Source organism: Triticum dicoccoides, chromosome 2B, assembly GCF_002162155.2.
Source record: "Triticum dicoccoides isolate Atlit2015 ecotype Zavitan chromosome 2B, WEW_v2.0, whole genome shotgun sequence".
Classification (NCBI taxonomy): domain Eukaryota; kingdom Viridiplantae; phylum Streptophyta; class Magnoliopsida; order Poales; family Poaceae; genus Triticum; species Triticum dicoccoides.
Window position 1 is genome coordinate 314,366,610 of NC_041383.1, and position 14,607 is coordinate 314,381,216.

The window sequence follows — 14,607 nt, forward strand, 5'->3', positions numbered from 1 at the left end:
TGCCATGGTTCGTAACATAAACTTGCCAAGGTGGAGGGGGAAAAATTGCCATGATCTAGGGAGAAAAGTGCCATGTAGTATGGGCAGTAAGGTGAATTTGCCGTGGGACATGAAGTTCACTATCCATTTTTGCCATTATAAAAAAAAATTGCCATTGTCCCAAACAAATTTGCCATGGCAACTACTTGTACGGATACTGCCCATGGCAACTACTACATAAAAAAAATCCATGGCAACTACTCGTGAAAATTCTGCCCATGGCAACTATTACATAAATTTGCCATGGCAACTAATGCAGAATGTTCCCATGGCAACTACTACAGAAATTTGCCGTCACAACTACTCGTAGCAATTATGCCCATGGCAACTACTCCCAGAATGTTGCCACACAATTACTATGGCGGTCGAAATTCTCGCAACTACTATGGCATGCGGAGCTCTTGAAACTCCGGCAAACTCGATCTTAAAGTTTACCATGACAAACTCAATCTTGGGTTATCCATAGCAAAGACGTCTTAAAAAAGAGTTGCCTTGATCCCTAACCTAAGAGGACATACAACCTATGACAACGTGATTTCTCCTTAGAAAATCATGGCAATTTTGCCATGACAAGAAAGTTGGGACATGGCAAAAATGTTGAAAACGTGGCAAAATCAACAATATTAACAATTTATTGGTCTCTTAGAAAGACATGGCAAAATTGCCATGGATAATCAATCAACACATCGCAACAATTTCCCTACGTTTCCAACCAAATCAATGAGCTTGCAAATTCGAACCGTTTCATTCTACGCATGAATCATCAACACAGCTAGGTAATTCGTCGGAAAAACACTGTTGTAATTGGTCACTGTTTAGATCGAGGGACGAACCCGCTGGCAACAGGGGGAGGAGGGCATAGCGTGCGTCGGTGGAGGCCGTGGAGCAACTCGTCGACAGTGGCCACCGCCTCTCCTGTCTCGGACAGCGCCGGGGGATGGCGCCCCTCTCCCTGAAGTCCGCCACCGCCCTGCGGAGGAGTTCCTGACCCGGACAGCGCCGGCGGCTGGATACCCCACACAAATGAGCTATGGCAGCGGCTGCTGTGATGAGGAGGTGCGGCCACCACCTCTCCACCTCGTGCGCCGACGCTCCTGTCCCGAACAACGCCGGAGTACGGCGCCCCTCTCTCTCAAGCCCGCCATCGCCCCGCGAAGGAGCTCCTGACCCGGATGGCGCCGCCGGCAGGATACCCGCACGAAGGAGCCATGGCGGCGGCTGCTGGGAGGAGAAGGTGCGGCCACTACCTCTCCACTTCATGCGCCGCCGATGACGTCGTCGAGGTCGAGGAGGAGGCGCCATCAGGGTAGTGCGCACGGGGGCATGGAGCTTGCGCAGCAGCAGGGTAGCGCGGCGTGGCTCCCTAGAGCTCCGCGGCGACGGGAAGAGCGGCGTGACGCCTGGAGCTCCGCCATATAGGGAGTCGCGATATGGTTGGCGGCGTGGATCGAGCTCCCTGAGGTGCTGACACCGCCGAGTTCCTCCTCTTGATGTCGCGGCCCTGCCCAGCTCCACGCCGCCTCTCTCGTCTCTCCGCCACGGCCCCCCAGCCTCCGCCTTGCAAACCACCATCACCTCGCCATGGAATCGCTGGGAGACACAGGATTTGAGAGAGGAGATAGAAATGGGGAGGGAGGAAGACAAGAGAGGAAGCGAGATGGATAAGGTTGGGGTCGCTCGGGTCGTGCGGTGTAACGCGATTTTGGAACGCACGATAGCAACGAATGACGTGGCACTGGCTTTGTTTCAAACTTCGTGCTATTTGATCCAATGGTGATTAGGGCGGACCAATTGTCTTCGTGCCACACGTGTGGGCGCTGTCATTTAGGTAAGCTAGAGCTTTAGGTACTACTTCAAGAAATATAGTCCAGTAGGACCATGGAGGTGTGTCCCGGTAGAGTGAAAAAATATCCTCTGCCTTATGCCCTATGTGTTAGTTATTTATACATACGAGGGATCTCTGATTCAGACCCTAGATTGCATAGATGTTGTTAGTATGATTCAGTAGGAAAGTCTGCAGTCATTTGAAAAGCTACTCTTGATAACCATGTAGTATCTCATCATACTCTTCCTTCAAAGGGATAAATAGTGCCTTTCACAGTATATTCTCCTGGATAGTTCTGTCCTATTTCTAACATTGGAATATGGTAGATTGACCTCTGAATCAAATTAAGGTTTCTAGACACTTTCGCATTGTTACGCCATCATCCATCTGTATGCTAAATATTCCGAGTGAAACCATTCAGTAATTGTTTTTATATATGTTGCCATGTTGCTACAAGTTAGTAATTTGATGAAATCACGCCACTGTTCCATTAGTTACTACCTAAGAGATTGTTGCTTTCTTTATTTTCTACCATCTGAACCTGACTAAGAGAAACAGTTATTTTCGAAGTTGGCCCTTTGCTGGAGTTTGATAGCATGTTACATTAATCATTTACAATATTTGACTCATGGAGAGAATATGATCCTGTTATTCACCTGAATATCATTCCTACCAGCTGATTTTAGGACATATTCAATCATCATGGCTGATTTCCTTTCCCCTTAGCAGTTGCTTAAACAGAACAACTGAACAAGACTGACTTCATTTGATGCATTATATACATATATACATACCTCTAAAACCAAGCATGTTGAAACATTTTAAATATACACAAGAAAATGCATTGTGGGCATTGCGGCGTCTAGCTCAGAAAGTGTCATGGCGGCAACTTTTGCCGAAGATAAACCAACAATTTAGTAGTCAAGGAACCATCCTTTGTCCTTATGAATGGAAGAAAAAGATCATCTAATCGGTAAAACCAAACAGAGAGGATTCATCAATTATATAAGAAACTACATAGCTGCCTACAAGCAAGGCGAGGCGTGCCGCCATGCATGGCCAGTAAGACCTTATTTATGAACTGTATACGTGCCAACTACAAGCATGGCTGGCAATAGTAACCACGTCAATTAAGCCATAACCGAACCTGATCTAAGGACATGTATCAATGTTACATTCCGCTATCAATTGAGATCCTTGAACAGACTATAATAAAACAACCTCACAATCATGCAAAAATACAACGACAGAACTAAATTAAGCATCTAATATATCCCTCCAGGACAAAGATAATACTAGCAAGTGGGTACAGGGAATAAACAGTATGGCATCTTGATTACCAAACATATCAGGATCCAATAGTCTTATGAGATTGTCCCTACCCGTCCACCATTTAGAGGAGGCACCTACACCCCTAGAGCATCAAGCTGACACCACATATTGGGTTACTATAAATGAGCGAACATAATAAGGCATTGGCTTTTTTTTCGTATTAGCAGAACAATTTTCCAATATTGTTCATTCAACAGTGACATTCCGATTTGATCCAACCATCATTTAAACTGGTTTCCAGATGAAATCCATTAAATATCCATAATCCATACAACAAAAAAACAAATCGACCAGCTAAAACACAAACAACTACAGCGTTCATTTATGTAATGGTCAACATAAATTAGAAAATTATATATGCATAAAACGGTACTTCCTCGGTTCCAAATAATAGCCTCACAAAACGTCTTATAATTTGGGACGGAGGTAGTACATAGTGTTACTACTAACACATAGTTCAGGGATAAGCAGGAAAATAAGAAATAACAACAAGAAATCGATAATTAGTAGGAAGCACAGAGTAGATAGAATAGGCAAAAAATTGCAGCATAGATCCCGTTAAATGAAAAGACTCAACAGAAACAGCATGAGCAAAACACGAGACAGAAAGAAAGATCTAGCATCCGTGACGAATTAGGTGGGAGAAAACGCGTTGCAAGGAAGCCTCCAAAGGAGAGGACACGGAGAGGGCGCACCTTCTTGATGACGAGTGGGCCCAGGAAAACGACGGCGGCCGCGGCCGCGCCTGCGAGGAAGATCCCGAGTACGGCGACCTTCGCCCACCACCGGATCGCGCGGCATCGCAGCAACCTTGGGCACTCCCCTTCCTCCTTTACGGCCTCCTTGATCGCGTCCACATCCTCCGGGATCCTCATGTACTCGCCGCGTCCGCATCCGGCACCGCCACTGGCGGCCCCCGACATTCCCATGGGTCGGACGCGATCAAGCGAGCATGCCCAAGGGGACACCCCCCGGATTTATTGGGTGCCGAATTGGTCCGCGCAAAGCCAAATCTGGCTCGAGCTGGGCGGATTTCCGGGGGTGCTATGTGCGATTGAGGAGCGCTAGGGTTTGGTTTCAGGGAGGGGGAGGAATTTGTGAGGAGTGGGAGGGAGGCAACGGCATTGGGGCGGACTCGGTTCTGGTGGGCACTGGAGGCAGGGGAAACCGCAATATTTTTATTTATTTTTTAGAACTGGGTGCGTGGAAGCTTGCTATCCATGTGCCAAAGCCATGAGTTGGTTGCGAGATCTTATGGGTTTCACTTCTAGCCTACCCCAACTTGTCTGGGACTAAAGGATTTGTTGTTGTTTTTGTTGTTGTTTTGGAACTAGAAATCGGAATAATTGTGTGGGTATTTTTTGACTCACCCACTGTATGCGTGTGGATGTGTCCAGCACATCCGCGAACAAGGCCGCCTCTCATTTTTTTTCGCCACTATAACCAGACCTGACATTTCATCATCTATTTTTTTAAGATGAGGCACTTGCCTAGTCTTGCTTTTTTCGACGCTGTAACGAGACATGAAATCTCATCACCTATTCTTTTCAGAGACGAGGCACTTGTCTGCGGAAAGTCAATCTTACTCCCAGGTGCATTTACACCCGGGACCATTTTGTTTTCTCCAAATGTCAAAAAAATTGAGACAAAGTCTGGCCTTAAACTGAGGCCCTTACAAAGTCTTACACACAGTCGTGAAGGGCCAAAAGCTTAGATGTACGACTACAATAAACTCTGCCGAAAGAAAAGACGAATACAAGCAGTAAGGCTGATAAACAGCGATGCAGAGCTGCTCCCAGGGCATGACAAAGAGATGATAGTCGCCCAAAAGGGGACCCCAGGGGCGGCGCCTAGCCGGTGGTCTCCTACCCCGATCATCGAAGTTCAGTGCACTTTACCCGCACCTTTAGGATGAGCAGCTCCACCCTTATTTTGTCATTTGGTCTCGACAGTAGTTTTAGCTGCAAGAAAGATACCAATTTGTAAAGCAAGTCGAGAGGTTGATGGAACATTGAATCACATGGTATGCATAATATGTTGTGAATATGCGCCCACCCGAGAACAAATCGACGTGATTGAAGTGTGGAACATGACACAGTGACAAACGATAATTTGAGAGGAAAAAACACTGGCCTAAACAAAGGAAAACAGTCGCAAAAGATCCCCGAGGAGGACCCTGACGTCGGCCATGACGTACTCAGGGGGCTGATCCCCGGAGCAGACGAGACATGCATTGGCCAGAGAAGCTGGCTTTGCAGCGCACTCCACCGACCAAACATTAAATGCTTGACCGGTCTACCAGGAATAGCTTGGCACAGGGCTACGTCTAGGGTCATCATCACGACGACCCGAGGGGCATAAGACAAGACGGAACACAGGCGCGGCGTAAAGCATGAGAAGGGCAATGCAGCGCGTCACGTCGGGGAAGGCACTCGAGCACCTGGCATGATGCAGCGTCAGCTCATCTACTATCGTGCGTTAGGAGCAAGTGGACTAGTTGAACCGACTATAATTTCGTATATTCTTTGGTATTGATTACGGACCAAGTGTGGTGCCCCCAGGCCTATATAAGGGAAGGATCGTGGTCAAAACGAGGACAAGCAAAAATAGGCTCACACACTGCATCACACCCACCCTCAAGCATAGTTAGAGGAAGTAGGAGAAAGGAGAGAGATAGGAGTGATCGGGCACTTTAGTTAGTATCCCGACCAACACTGGTCTCACCCTGACCACCGCTTTTATAACACTCAAGCGCTTGTACTCCACCGATTCTATCAAATATCAACATGATGTAGGGTTTTACGCCAAAATGGCGGCCTAAACCTATATAAAATCCCTCGTGTCCATGTTTTTCCTGTCTGCCTTGGAGAGTTGATTGACTAGGCGTTTTAGCCCTTGGCCGAAATCACAAATAAAGGGTATCTTTGATCCCTGGAGTCTGGAGAACGCACTCCGACATCTGGCGCGCCGGGTAGGGGGCTAAGACTGAGTCAAGAGATCGGTGGGGAAGACAAGTTGGATCATAGACCAAGGCAGTCCGGGTGAGCTCCCGCAAATTATTGTTGCAAGAAGAATAGGAGAAGGGGAGGAACTGTTGAAACCTCAGTATCCGACAAGTTTTCGACGACGGTCTCCACCGACCGGGATTATGGGGGCCGCAACCGCGTTGCTCTACATAGCCGAGATCTTGCATAACCCGCCAGTGCCAATGGACATGCGGTCTCCCCTGAGCGTCTAGCTTCAGGAGATTAGTGACCTCACCAACAACACCCCAGATCTGAGGTCAGGCGAAAAAAAGGATCATTTTGGTATCAACCCACCCCACTCCATCGAGGAAATAAGCTCAGAGGCGGGGGCAGACGATGAACGCCGACAAACCCTCAAACAAGGGACCGTAGATACTTGCCAAGGTCATAAAAAGCGACGCCGAAGATGCATCAGCATCAGACAAGAAGAAGATGAGTGTCTACCTGGCCTACTCCAACGATGCGGCTTGAGCATCGCCATCGCCACCGGAAGAACCTCATGTATAGTCCAAATCATTTTTTTCAAATGAAAGTAGATCCAGAAGACCGACGAGAGGAGGACTAGGAGAACCAGGAGGCGAAGCCACCTTCCCAACCAGGAGCAGTCTGCTACATACTAACGGGAGGAAGATCCGATCAACGAATTAGGTATAATAACATACCCCAACAAGAGCAATCCGCTACAAACTAACAGGAAGGTTTTTATCACCTCATTTTTGGTGAGTGGTTTTCCCTGGTGAGGGATTCCACTCCGCTACCAAAACCCCAACACGAGGGCGCTCCAGACGAGAGTCCATCATTGCCACCCCAAGGCAACGGGCGCTGCTAACCAGGAGCAATCTGCTGCAAAGTGAAGGCGGGCCCTGCCAACTACATATTCAAGCTCTCCTTAACCAGGAGCAGTCTGCCACAAATTAACGGGGAGGCTCTTGCAGACCAACATGTAGGCCCCTTCCGACCAGGAGCAGCCCGCTTCATAATGATGGAAGGGCCTTGTTCTCTGAAACCTAAATAGGAGGGCGGGTGCACGGACCCCTCTTTTCCCCGACCATCGTGTGTGCATGCAAAAAGTCAAGTTGGGGGCATCAGGAACCGACCAACATATGTGCTTGTCCGCATCCCCGGGTAGTTCTACTACGCGTGGATGGAGGAAACCCCGTCAGTATCAACAAACCCATGGGTGAGAGGATGGGCATACGGTTCTTTTCTTTCCCTGACCATGGGAGTAGTGGAGGGCTGGTCGGGAAAGAGAGGGAAAAAAGATCAAGAACGACGATGAACTTGGTCAGAGTGAAAAAACGAACCAATGGCTGACCTATAGACCCCATCCAGCAGAAGACACCAAGCACAAAAATTCTCATGAGTATCCCGACCATGGGCGGATTCATGATTATAAGACGAAGAATACACGAGGTCATGCACGTAACAATCACATATAGAGTTCATATATTTACATAAAGACCGTACCAAAAGAAAAGCGATGTTAGAAGGAGGGCTATATCATACAGTGAAGACCTGATAAGGTACTGATCTACCAACCCTCGCATCATCCTAGCTTGAGTACAGTGGAAGGGTCGGGACCAGGAACAAGTTTGTCTGTGCCCAGGATCCTCGGGCTAGCATCCTTGACATTGCCCCACCTCGCCACCATAAGTGGGTCCAAGGACTCCGCCGCCGGCCATTGCACCCATCTCAGAATGTGCGTGGAAGTTAGGGGGCGGAGGTGTGCGCCCGTGTCCTCTGCCTCTTCCGGTATAGCCTCGGTGGAAGTTAGGGGGCGGAGGTTTAAGCCAAAAGATGGAGTTCAGTGTCCGCCTCCGCTGGAAGAAGGCTAGTTCCCGGTGAAGAATTTGGCCGAGGGCAGGGTCTTCCTACACCACCTTCTTGGTCTGCTCCAACTCCAAAGAAACCGCCTCCCAATCGGCAAAAGGTCGACCTAGGAACGTAGCTCTCCTCGTCTGGATCGTCCAGCGCTGATACGTCTCCAACGTATCTATAATTTTTGATGTATTCATGCCATGTTTATAATATTTCTACATGATTTTGGTATGATTTGAGTAGAACTAACCCGGACTGACGTTGTTTTCAGCAGAACTACCGTGGTGTTGTTTTTGTGCAGAAATAAAAGTTCTTGGAATGCGCTGAAAATCAATGGAGATTTTTTCTGGAAAATATAAAATATACTGGAACAAAAAGTTATCAGAGAGGAGTCCTGTGGGTCCTCCTGACTTGTTCTCAATGCCAAACCCTCCTATAAATCCAGAAACCCCCGAAACATAACCTAGATCGGGAGTTCCGCTGCCGCAAGCCTCTATAGCCACCAAAAACCTCTTGGGCGCCCGTTCTGGCACCCTGCCGGAGGGGGAATCCATCACTGGTGGCCATCTTCATCATCCTGGTGCTCTCTATGACGAGGGGGGAGTAGTTCACCCTCGGGGCTGAGGGTATGTACTAGTAGCTAGGTGTTTGACCTCTCTCTCTCTCTCTCTCTCTCTCTCTCGTGTTCTTGATTCGGCACGATCTTGATGTACCGCGAGCTTTGCTACTATAGTTGGATCTTATGATGTTTCTCCCCCTCTACTCTCTTGTAATGAATTGAGTTTTCCCTTTGAAGTTGTCTTATCAGATTGAGTCTTTAAGGATTTGAGAACACTTGATGTATGTCTTGCATGTGCTTATCTGTGGTGACAATGGGATATTCACGTGATCTACTTGATGTATGTTTTGGTGATCAACTTGCGGGTTCAGTGACCTTGTGAACTTATGCATAGGGGTTGGCACATGTTTTTGTATTGACTCTCCGATAGAAACTTTGGGGCACTCTTTGAAGTTCTTTGTGTTGGTTGAATAGATGAATATGAGATTGTGTGATGCATATCGTATAATCATACCCGTAGATACTTGTGGTGACATTGGAGTATCTAGGTGACATTAGGGTTTTGGTTGATTTGTGTCTTAAGGTGTTATTTTACTACGAACTCTAGGGCTGTTTGTGACACTTATAGGAATAGCCCAATGGATTGATCGGTAAGAATAACTTTGAGGTGGTTTCATACCCTAAAATAATCTCTTCGTTTGTTCTCCACTATTAGTGACTTTGGAGTGACTCTTTGTTGCATTTTGAGGGATAGTTATATGAACCAATTATGTTATTATTGTTGGGAGAACTTGCACTAGTGAAAGTATGAACCCTAGGCCTTGTTTCCTAGCATTGCAATACCGTTTGTGCTCACTTTTATCATTAGTTACCTTGCTGTTTTTATATTTTCAGATTACAAAAACCTATATCTAGCATCCATATTGCACTTGTATCACCATCTCTTCGCCGAACTAGTGCACCTATACAATTTACCATTGTATTGGGTGTGTTGGGGACACAAGAGACTCTTTGCTATTTGGTTGCAGGGTTGTTTGAGGGAGACCATCTTCATCCTACGCCTCCCACGGATTGATAAACCTTAGGTCATCCACTTGAGGGAAATTTGCTACTGTCCTACAAACCTCTGCACTTGAAGGCCCAACAACGTCTACAAGAAGAAGGTTGCGTAGTAGACATCAAGCTCTTTTTTGGCGCCGTTGCTGGGGCTAGGTAAGAGGCACTAACACCCCGTCAACTAAGCTCTTTTCTGGCGCCGTTGCTGGGGAGGTTAGTGCTTGAAGGTATATCTTTAGAACTTGCAATTGAATCTTTTTGTTTCTTGTTTTATCACTAGTTTAGTTTATAAAAGAAAACTACAAAAAATGGAATTGAGGTTGCCTCATATGCTTCATCTTTTTAATATCTTTCATGAAAATGATGGAAAGGAAAATTGTGCTCAAGTGTTAGAAGAAGAATGCATTAAAATGTTTGGTACTAAATCTTTGAATGATGAGCATGCTTGCAATGTTGTTAGTATGAATTCTTTGAATATCCATGATGCTTATGATATGCAAAGCCACGAGCTTGGGGAAGCTATGTTTGATGAAGATGATATTTTTTGTCCCCCAAGTTTTGATGAGCAAATTTATTATGATGATAGCATGCCTCCTATCTATGATGTTTATATTGATGAAAGTGGGTTTGGAAGAGTGTCAACTTCAGAAAGTAATGATCCCACTATTTTGGAGGGTGTTGAATCTTATTGTGACAATTATGAAAGTATATTTGGAGAGGTCATGACTTTATTTAGTGATGAATCCACTATTTCGGAAGAGGTTCCAATTGATTATGAGAACAAAGTTGCTATCTATGATGATTATTGTGATGACATGTATGCTATAAAGAAGAATGATAACCATGAAACTTGTCATCTTGATTTTAATTTTCAATTGGATTATGCCTCACATGATAGTTATTTTGTTGAGTTTGGTCCACTACTATTCATGAGAAGAAATTTGCTTATGTGGAGAGTAATACAATTTCTATGCTTGTGGCTCATGAAAATAGTGCTTGATGTGATAGTTATATTGTTGAATTCATTCATGATGCTACTGAAAATTATTATGAGGGAGGAATATATGCTTGTAGGAGTTGCAACAATATCAAGTTTCCTGTCTATATGTTGAAAATCTTGAAGTTGTGCCTGTTTTGCTTTCCTATGCTAGTTGATTCTTGTTCTCATAAGTTGTTTGCTCACAAAATCCCTATGCATAGGAAGTGGGTTAAACTTAAATGTGCTAGTCATATTCTTCATGATGCTCTCTTTGTGTTTCAATTCTTATCTTTTATGTGAGCATCATTAAAATCATCACGCCTAGCTTAAAAAGGCATTAAAGAAAAGCGCTTGTTGGGAGACAATCCAATATTTTTTTTAGATAAAAGCATACGCCCGACTTTATAAATAAAGCCACCAGGCAGAGTAGCACAACCAGCACCAACCAAACACAGTAGCAGAATAGCAAAAGGATAGGTTCGCGTACATGGCAACCCAACCAGTCATGGCACGCAGGCCAGCCCTAAACAGATAAGATAGAAAGAGACAGGATTTAAGTCGCCTCCCGATGCGAGCACACCAAGGAGGAAGTTGTGATCTGAATCTTGGACAGCATAGCGTCGAAGGCCTCGTGGTCTGCTTCCTTAATCAATGATCTCCACTGCTGCAGGAATACACTAGTTTTAAATAAGCAACCAACATGATTAGCTGGGAAGATATGTTCAATGGTAAACTTGTATCTAGTGGTCCACAACGACTAACAAATTGCTGCAAAACCAACCCAGAAGATCCTTTTAGGAGCCCCAGATAAGCCGCTGGCCAGCCTCCTCACATTAACAAAAGATGAAGGATTCCAATTCACTTGCAGCCAATAGCGAATGCAGCACCACACAAACTTAGCCAAAGAGCATTGAAAGAAGATATGATCAGTATTTTCAATAGCCCCACATAAGGCACATCTATCCGAACCCGGGCCGTTCCTTTTCCTGATTTGATCCGCAGCGGGAAACTTCCCACGAAAAGCTTGCCACATGAAAATTTTGATCTTAGGGGGGATGCGGGCACTCCAAATGCATTTGAACTTGGACGCGGGGGAGCCAGAAATGAGTTTAGTGTAAGCAGACTTAATCGAAAATCGACCTGAAGAAGAATAAGGCCAGACCACCGAGTCCTCTTCCTCTAAGAGCAAAGGGAAGCAGGCAATAAGGCGATGTCGGTCTTCCAACTCTTCAGGAGATAGCGTTCTACGGAGGTCAAGATCCCGATTATTTAGCAAGAGCTCGAAGATAGAGATCTTCGGGTTAGAACAGTAAGAATATAAGGTAGGGAACGACACCGCATGGGTGGCTTCCCCGAACCACCAGTCTAGCCAAAAACGAGTAGATTTGCCATTCCTAACGATAAATTTAACCAAGGATTGAAAATCCGGCCGAACTTTAACAAGTTGGTGCCAAAACAGGGAACCACCAAAGGACGAAGCCAACATGGGACTCGACGAAGGGAAGTACTTAGCCAGAATGGTGAGCCAAAGGGGAGGGCTCCACAGAAGACATGATTTTCCACCACCACTTTAAAATGAGGCACTTGTTCATGACAGTCGTGTTAATGATACCCAACCCACCCATGTTTTTGGGTCTGCAAATGTATTTCCATTTCACCATCCTGTATTTGCGCTTATTATCCACTGAATTCCAGTAAAAGGCACCCCGGTGCTTATCACAACCAGCGTGAATCCCTCCTGAAAGGAGGTAGAAACCCATCAGGAACATGGGGAGGGAGGACAAGCATGTGTTGGTTAGGGCAACCTTGCCCGCTTGGGTGTTGTAGCAACCTCTCCACGGCAAAACCTGATTGCCTACCTTAGTAACAGCCGAAGCAAAATATTTAGCCAACAACTTGTGGGGAGAGATCAGAAGGCCGAGATATTTGAAAGGAAAGGAGCCTAGCGAGCAGTTAAGAAGCTGAGCAACTCTTTGGGCCTCAGCCTCCAAGACCCCAGTAACAATGACTTCACTTTTGGCAAAGTTAATCTTGAGACCAGAGAGAGCTTCAAAGCAAAGAAGAAGGAACTTCAGGTGGGCAATGCTAGCCTCATTCAATTCAACCATAATGATAGTATCATCCGCATATTGTAAATGAGAGATGCCATTTGGGACAAGGTGGGAGCTGACAGGAGTAATGTGGCCCGCTGCCGTAGCCCGAGTCAGAATATGAGAGAGGGAATCAGCCACGAAGTTGAAGAGGAGGGGGGGAGTCGGGTCACCCTGCCTCAAGCCCCTGTCGTTGGTGAAGAATTGACTAATGTTCTCGTTGACCAAGACTGCAGTGTGGCCACCCGTGACCAACTGCATAAGTCGGTGAACCACTGCCCTATCGAAGCCCTTGGCTAGCATCACTTGTCGGAGGAAAATCCAACTGACCGAGTCGTAAGCTTTTCAAAGTCATCCACACATGCGTCAAAAATGCCAATTTGAGCAGAAAGTCGCACCTTGTCACGCCTTGACTCGGCAGCGTGGTTCTTCGCCCAACCACGGAGAAATTTCTGGATGTAATACGAGCATTGGTGCTAGTCGTCCATCGGGCCAAAGGAGCGGCGAGTAGAGGAAAGGAAGTAAGAAATTTTATGCGAAATCATATCAACAAAACCATCAACCAGGAGCCAGGTGGCATCAAATTGAAACCGCGGAGAGGAGATGGAGCAAATCCCATCATCAAGAATCAGGGGCGCATGGTCAGACCCCACCATGGGCAGAGCCCGAAGAGCGGCCCGAGGGAGCAAGGAGTCCCATATGGGACAAATGAACACGCGATCAAGAACAAATCTAATAGGAGCCGTTTGATGATTCGTCCAAGTGAAGCGGGCACCCATTGTCGGTGTCAAAACTGGCGGATCTCGGGTAGGGGGTCCTGAACTATGTGTCTAAGGCTAATGGTAACAGTAGGCAGGGGACACGATGTTTTACCCAGGTTCGGGCCCTCTCGATGGAGGTAATACCCTACTTCCTGCTTGATTGATCTCGATGATATGAGTGTTACAAGAGTTGATCTACCACGAGATCATAGAGGCTAAACCCTAGAAGCTAGCCAATGATTATGATTGTTCTTGTCCTATGGACTAAACCCTACGGTTTATATAGACACCAAGGGGGCTAGGGTTACACAGAGTTGGTTATAGAGAAGGAAATCTATATATCCGAATTGTCAAGCTTGCCTTCCACGCAAAGGAGAGTCCCATCCGGACACGGGACGAAGTCTTCAATCTTGTATCTTCATATTCTAATTGTCCGGCCAAAGTATATAGTCCGGCTGTCTGAGGACCCCTTAATCTAGGACTCCCTCAGTATCCTCTGAACCAGACTTCAATGACGATGAGTCCGGCGCGTAGATTGTCTTCGGCATTGCAAGGCGGGTTCCTTCTCCGAATACTCCATAGAAGATTTCGAACACAAGAATCGTGTCCGACTCTGCAAAACAAATTCCACATACCACTGTAGAGAGCACAATATTCCACAAATCTAATCTGCTAACAACTTTTCATAGCGTGACATCACGCCACGGCCCGGTCTTTATTCGAACCGTTTTTCACAACCATCTACTGCACATAATGCGAGGCGGTTTCCTTGACTCATCTTGTCGAAGCAGAGATCATGTCCCCTTATCGCGGGATTCTCATCAATACGGGCATGGGTAACCCAACCGTGCCATCAATCGTGGCGCTTGGGGAATGAGCGATTTTAACAGGCAAGTGGGGAGGCACACAATTTCTACCGCCTTTATAAAGAGACAAGGATCCCCCCTTTTCACCCACGCCTTCTTCTTCCTTCGCTCATCCATTCTCGCACGCTCGAGCTCCAGCGCCCCAGTTCTCACCACTACAAAAAAATACACTTCCGTGATGATACGTGTTGTCATAGTAGGTGGCGTTTTCTGTCATGCACGTACATCCATGACGATTTTATGACAGACTCAAGAT

General features: G+C 46.4%; 1 protein-coding gene across 1 annotated transcript in view; it reads right to left on the reverse strand.

Annotated features, from left to right (window-relative positions):
- The window catches only part of LOC119363599, an 11,201-nt gene extending 6,838 nt beyond the window's left edge, over positions 1-4,363 (reverse strand). Inside the window, exon 1 of the mRNA XM_037628983.1 lies at positions 3,892-4,363. Coding sequence (XP_037484880.1) covers positions 3,892-4,125 — 234 coding nt within the window. The 5' untranslated portion in view covers positions 4,126-4,363. The remainder of the gene's footprint in view (positions 1-3,891) is intronic.
- Between the last annotated feature and the right edge of the window lie 10,244 nt (positions 4,364-14,607).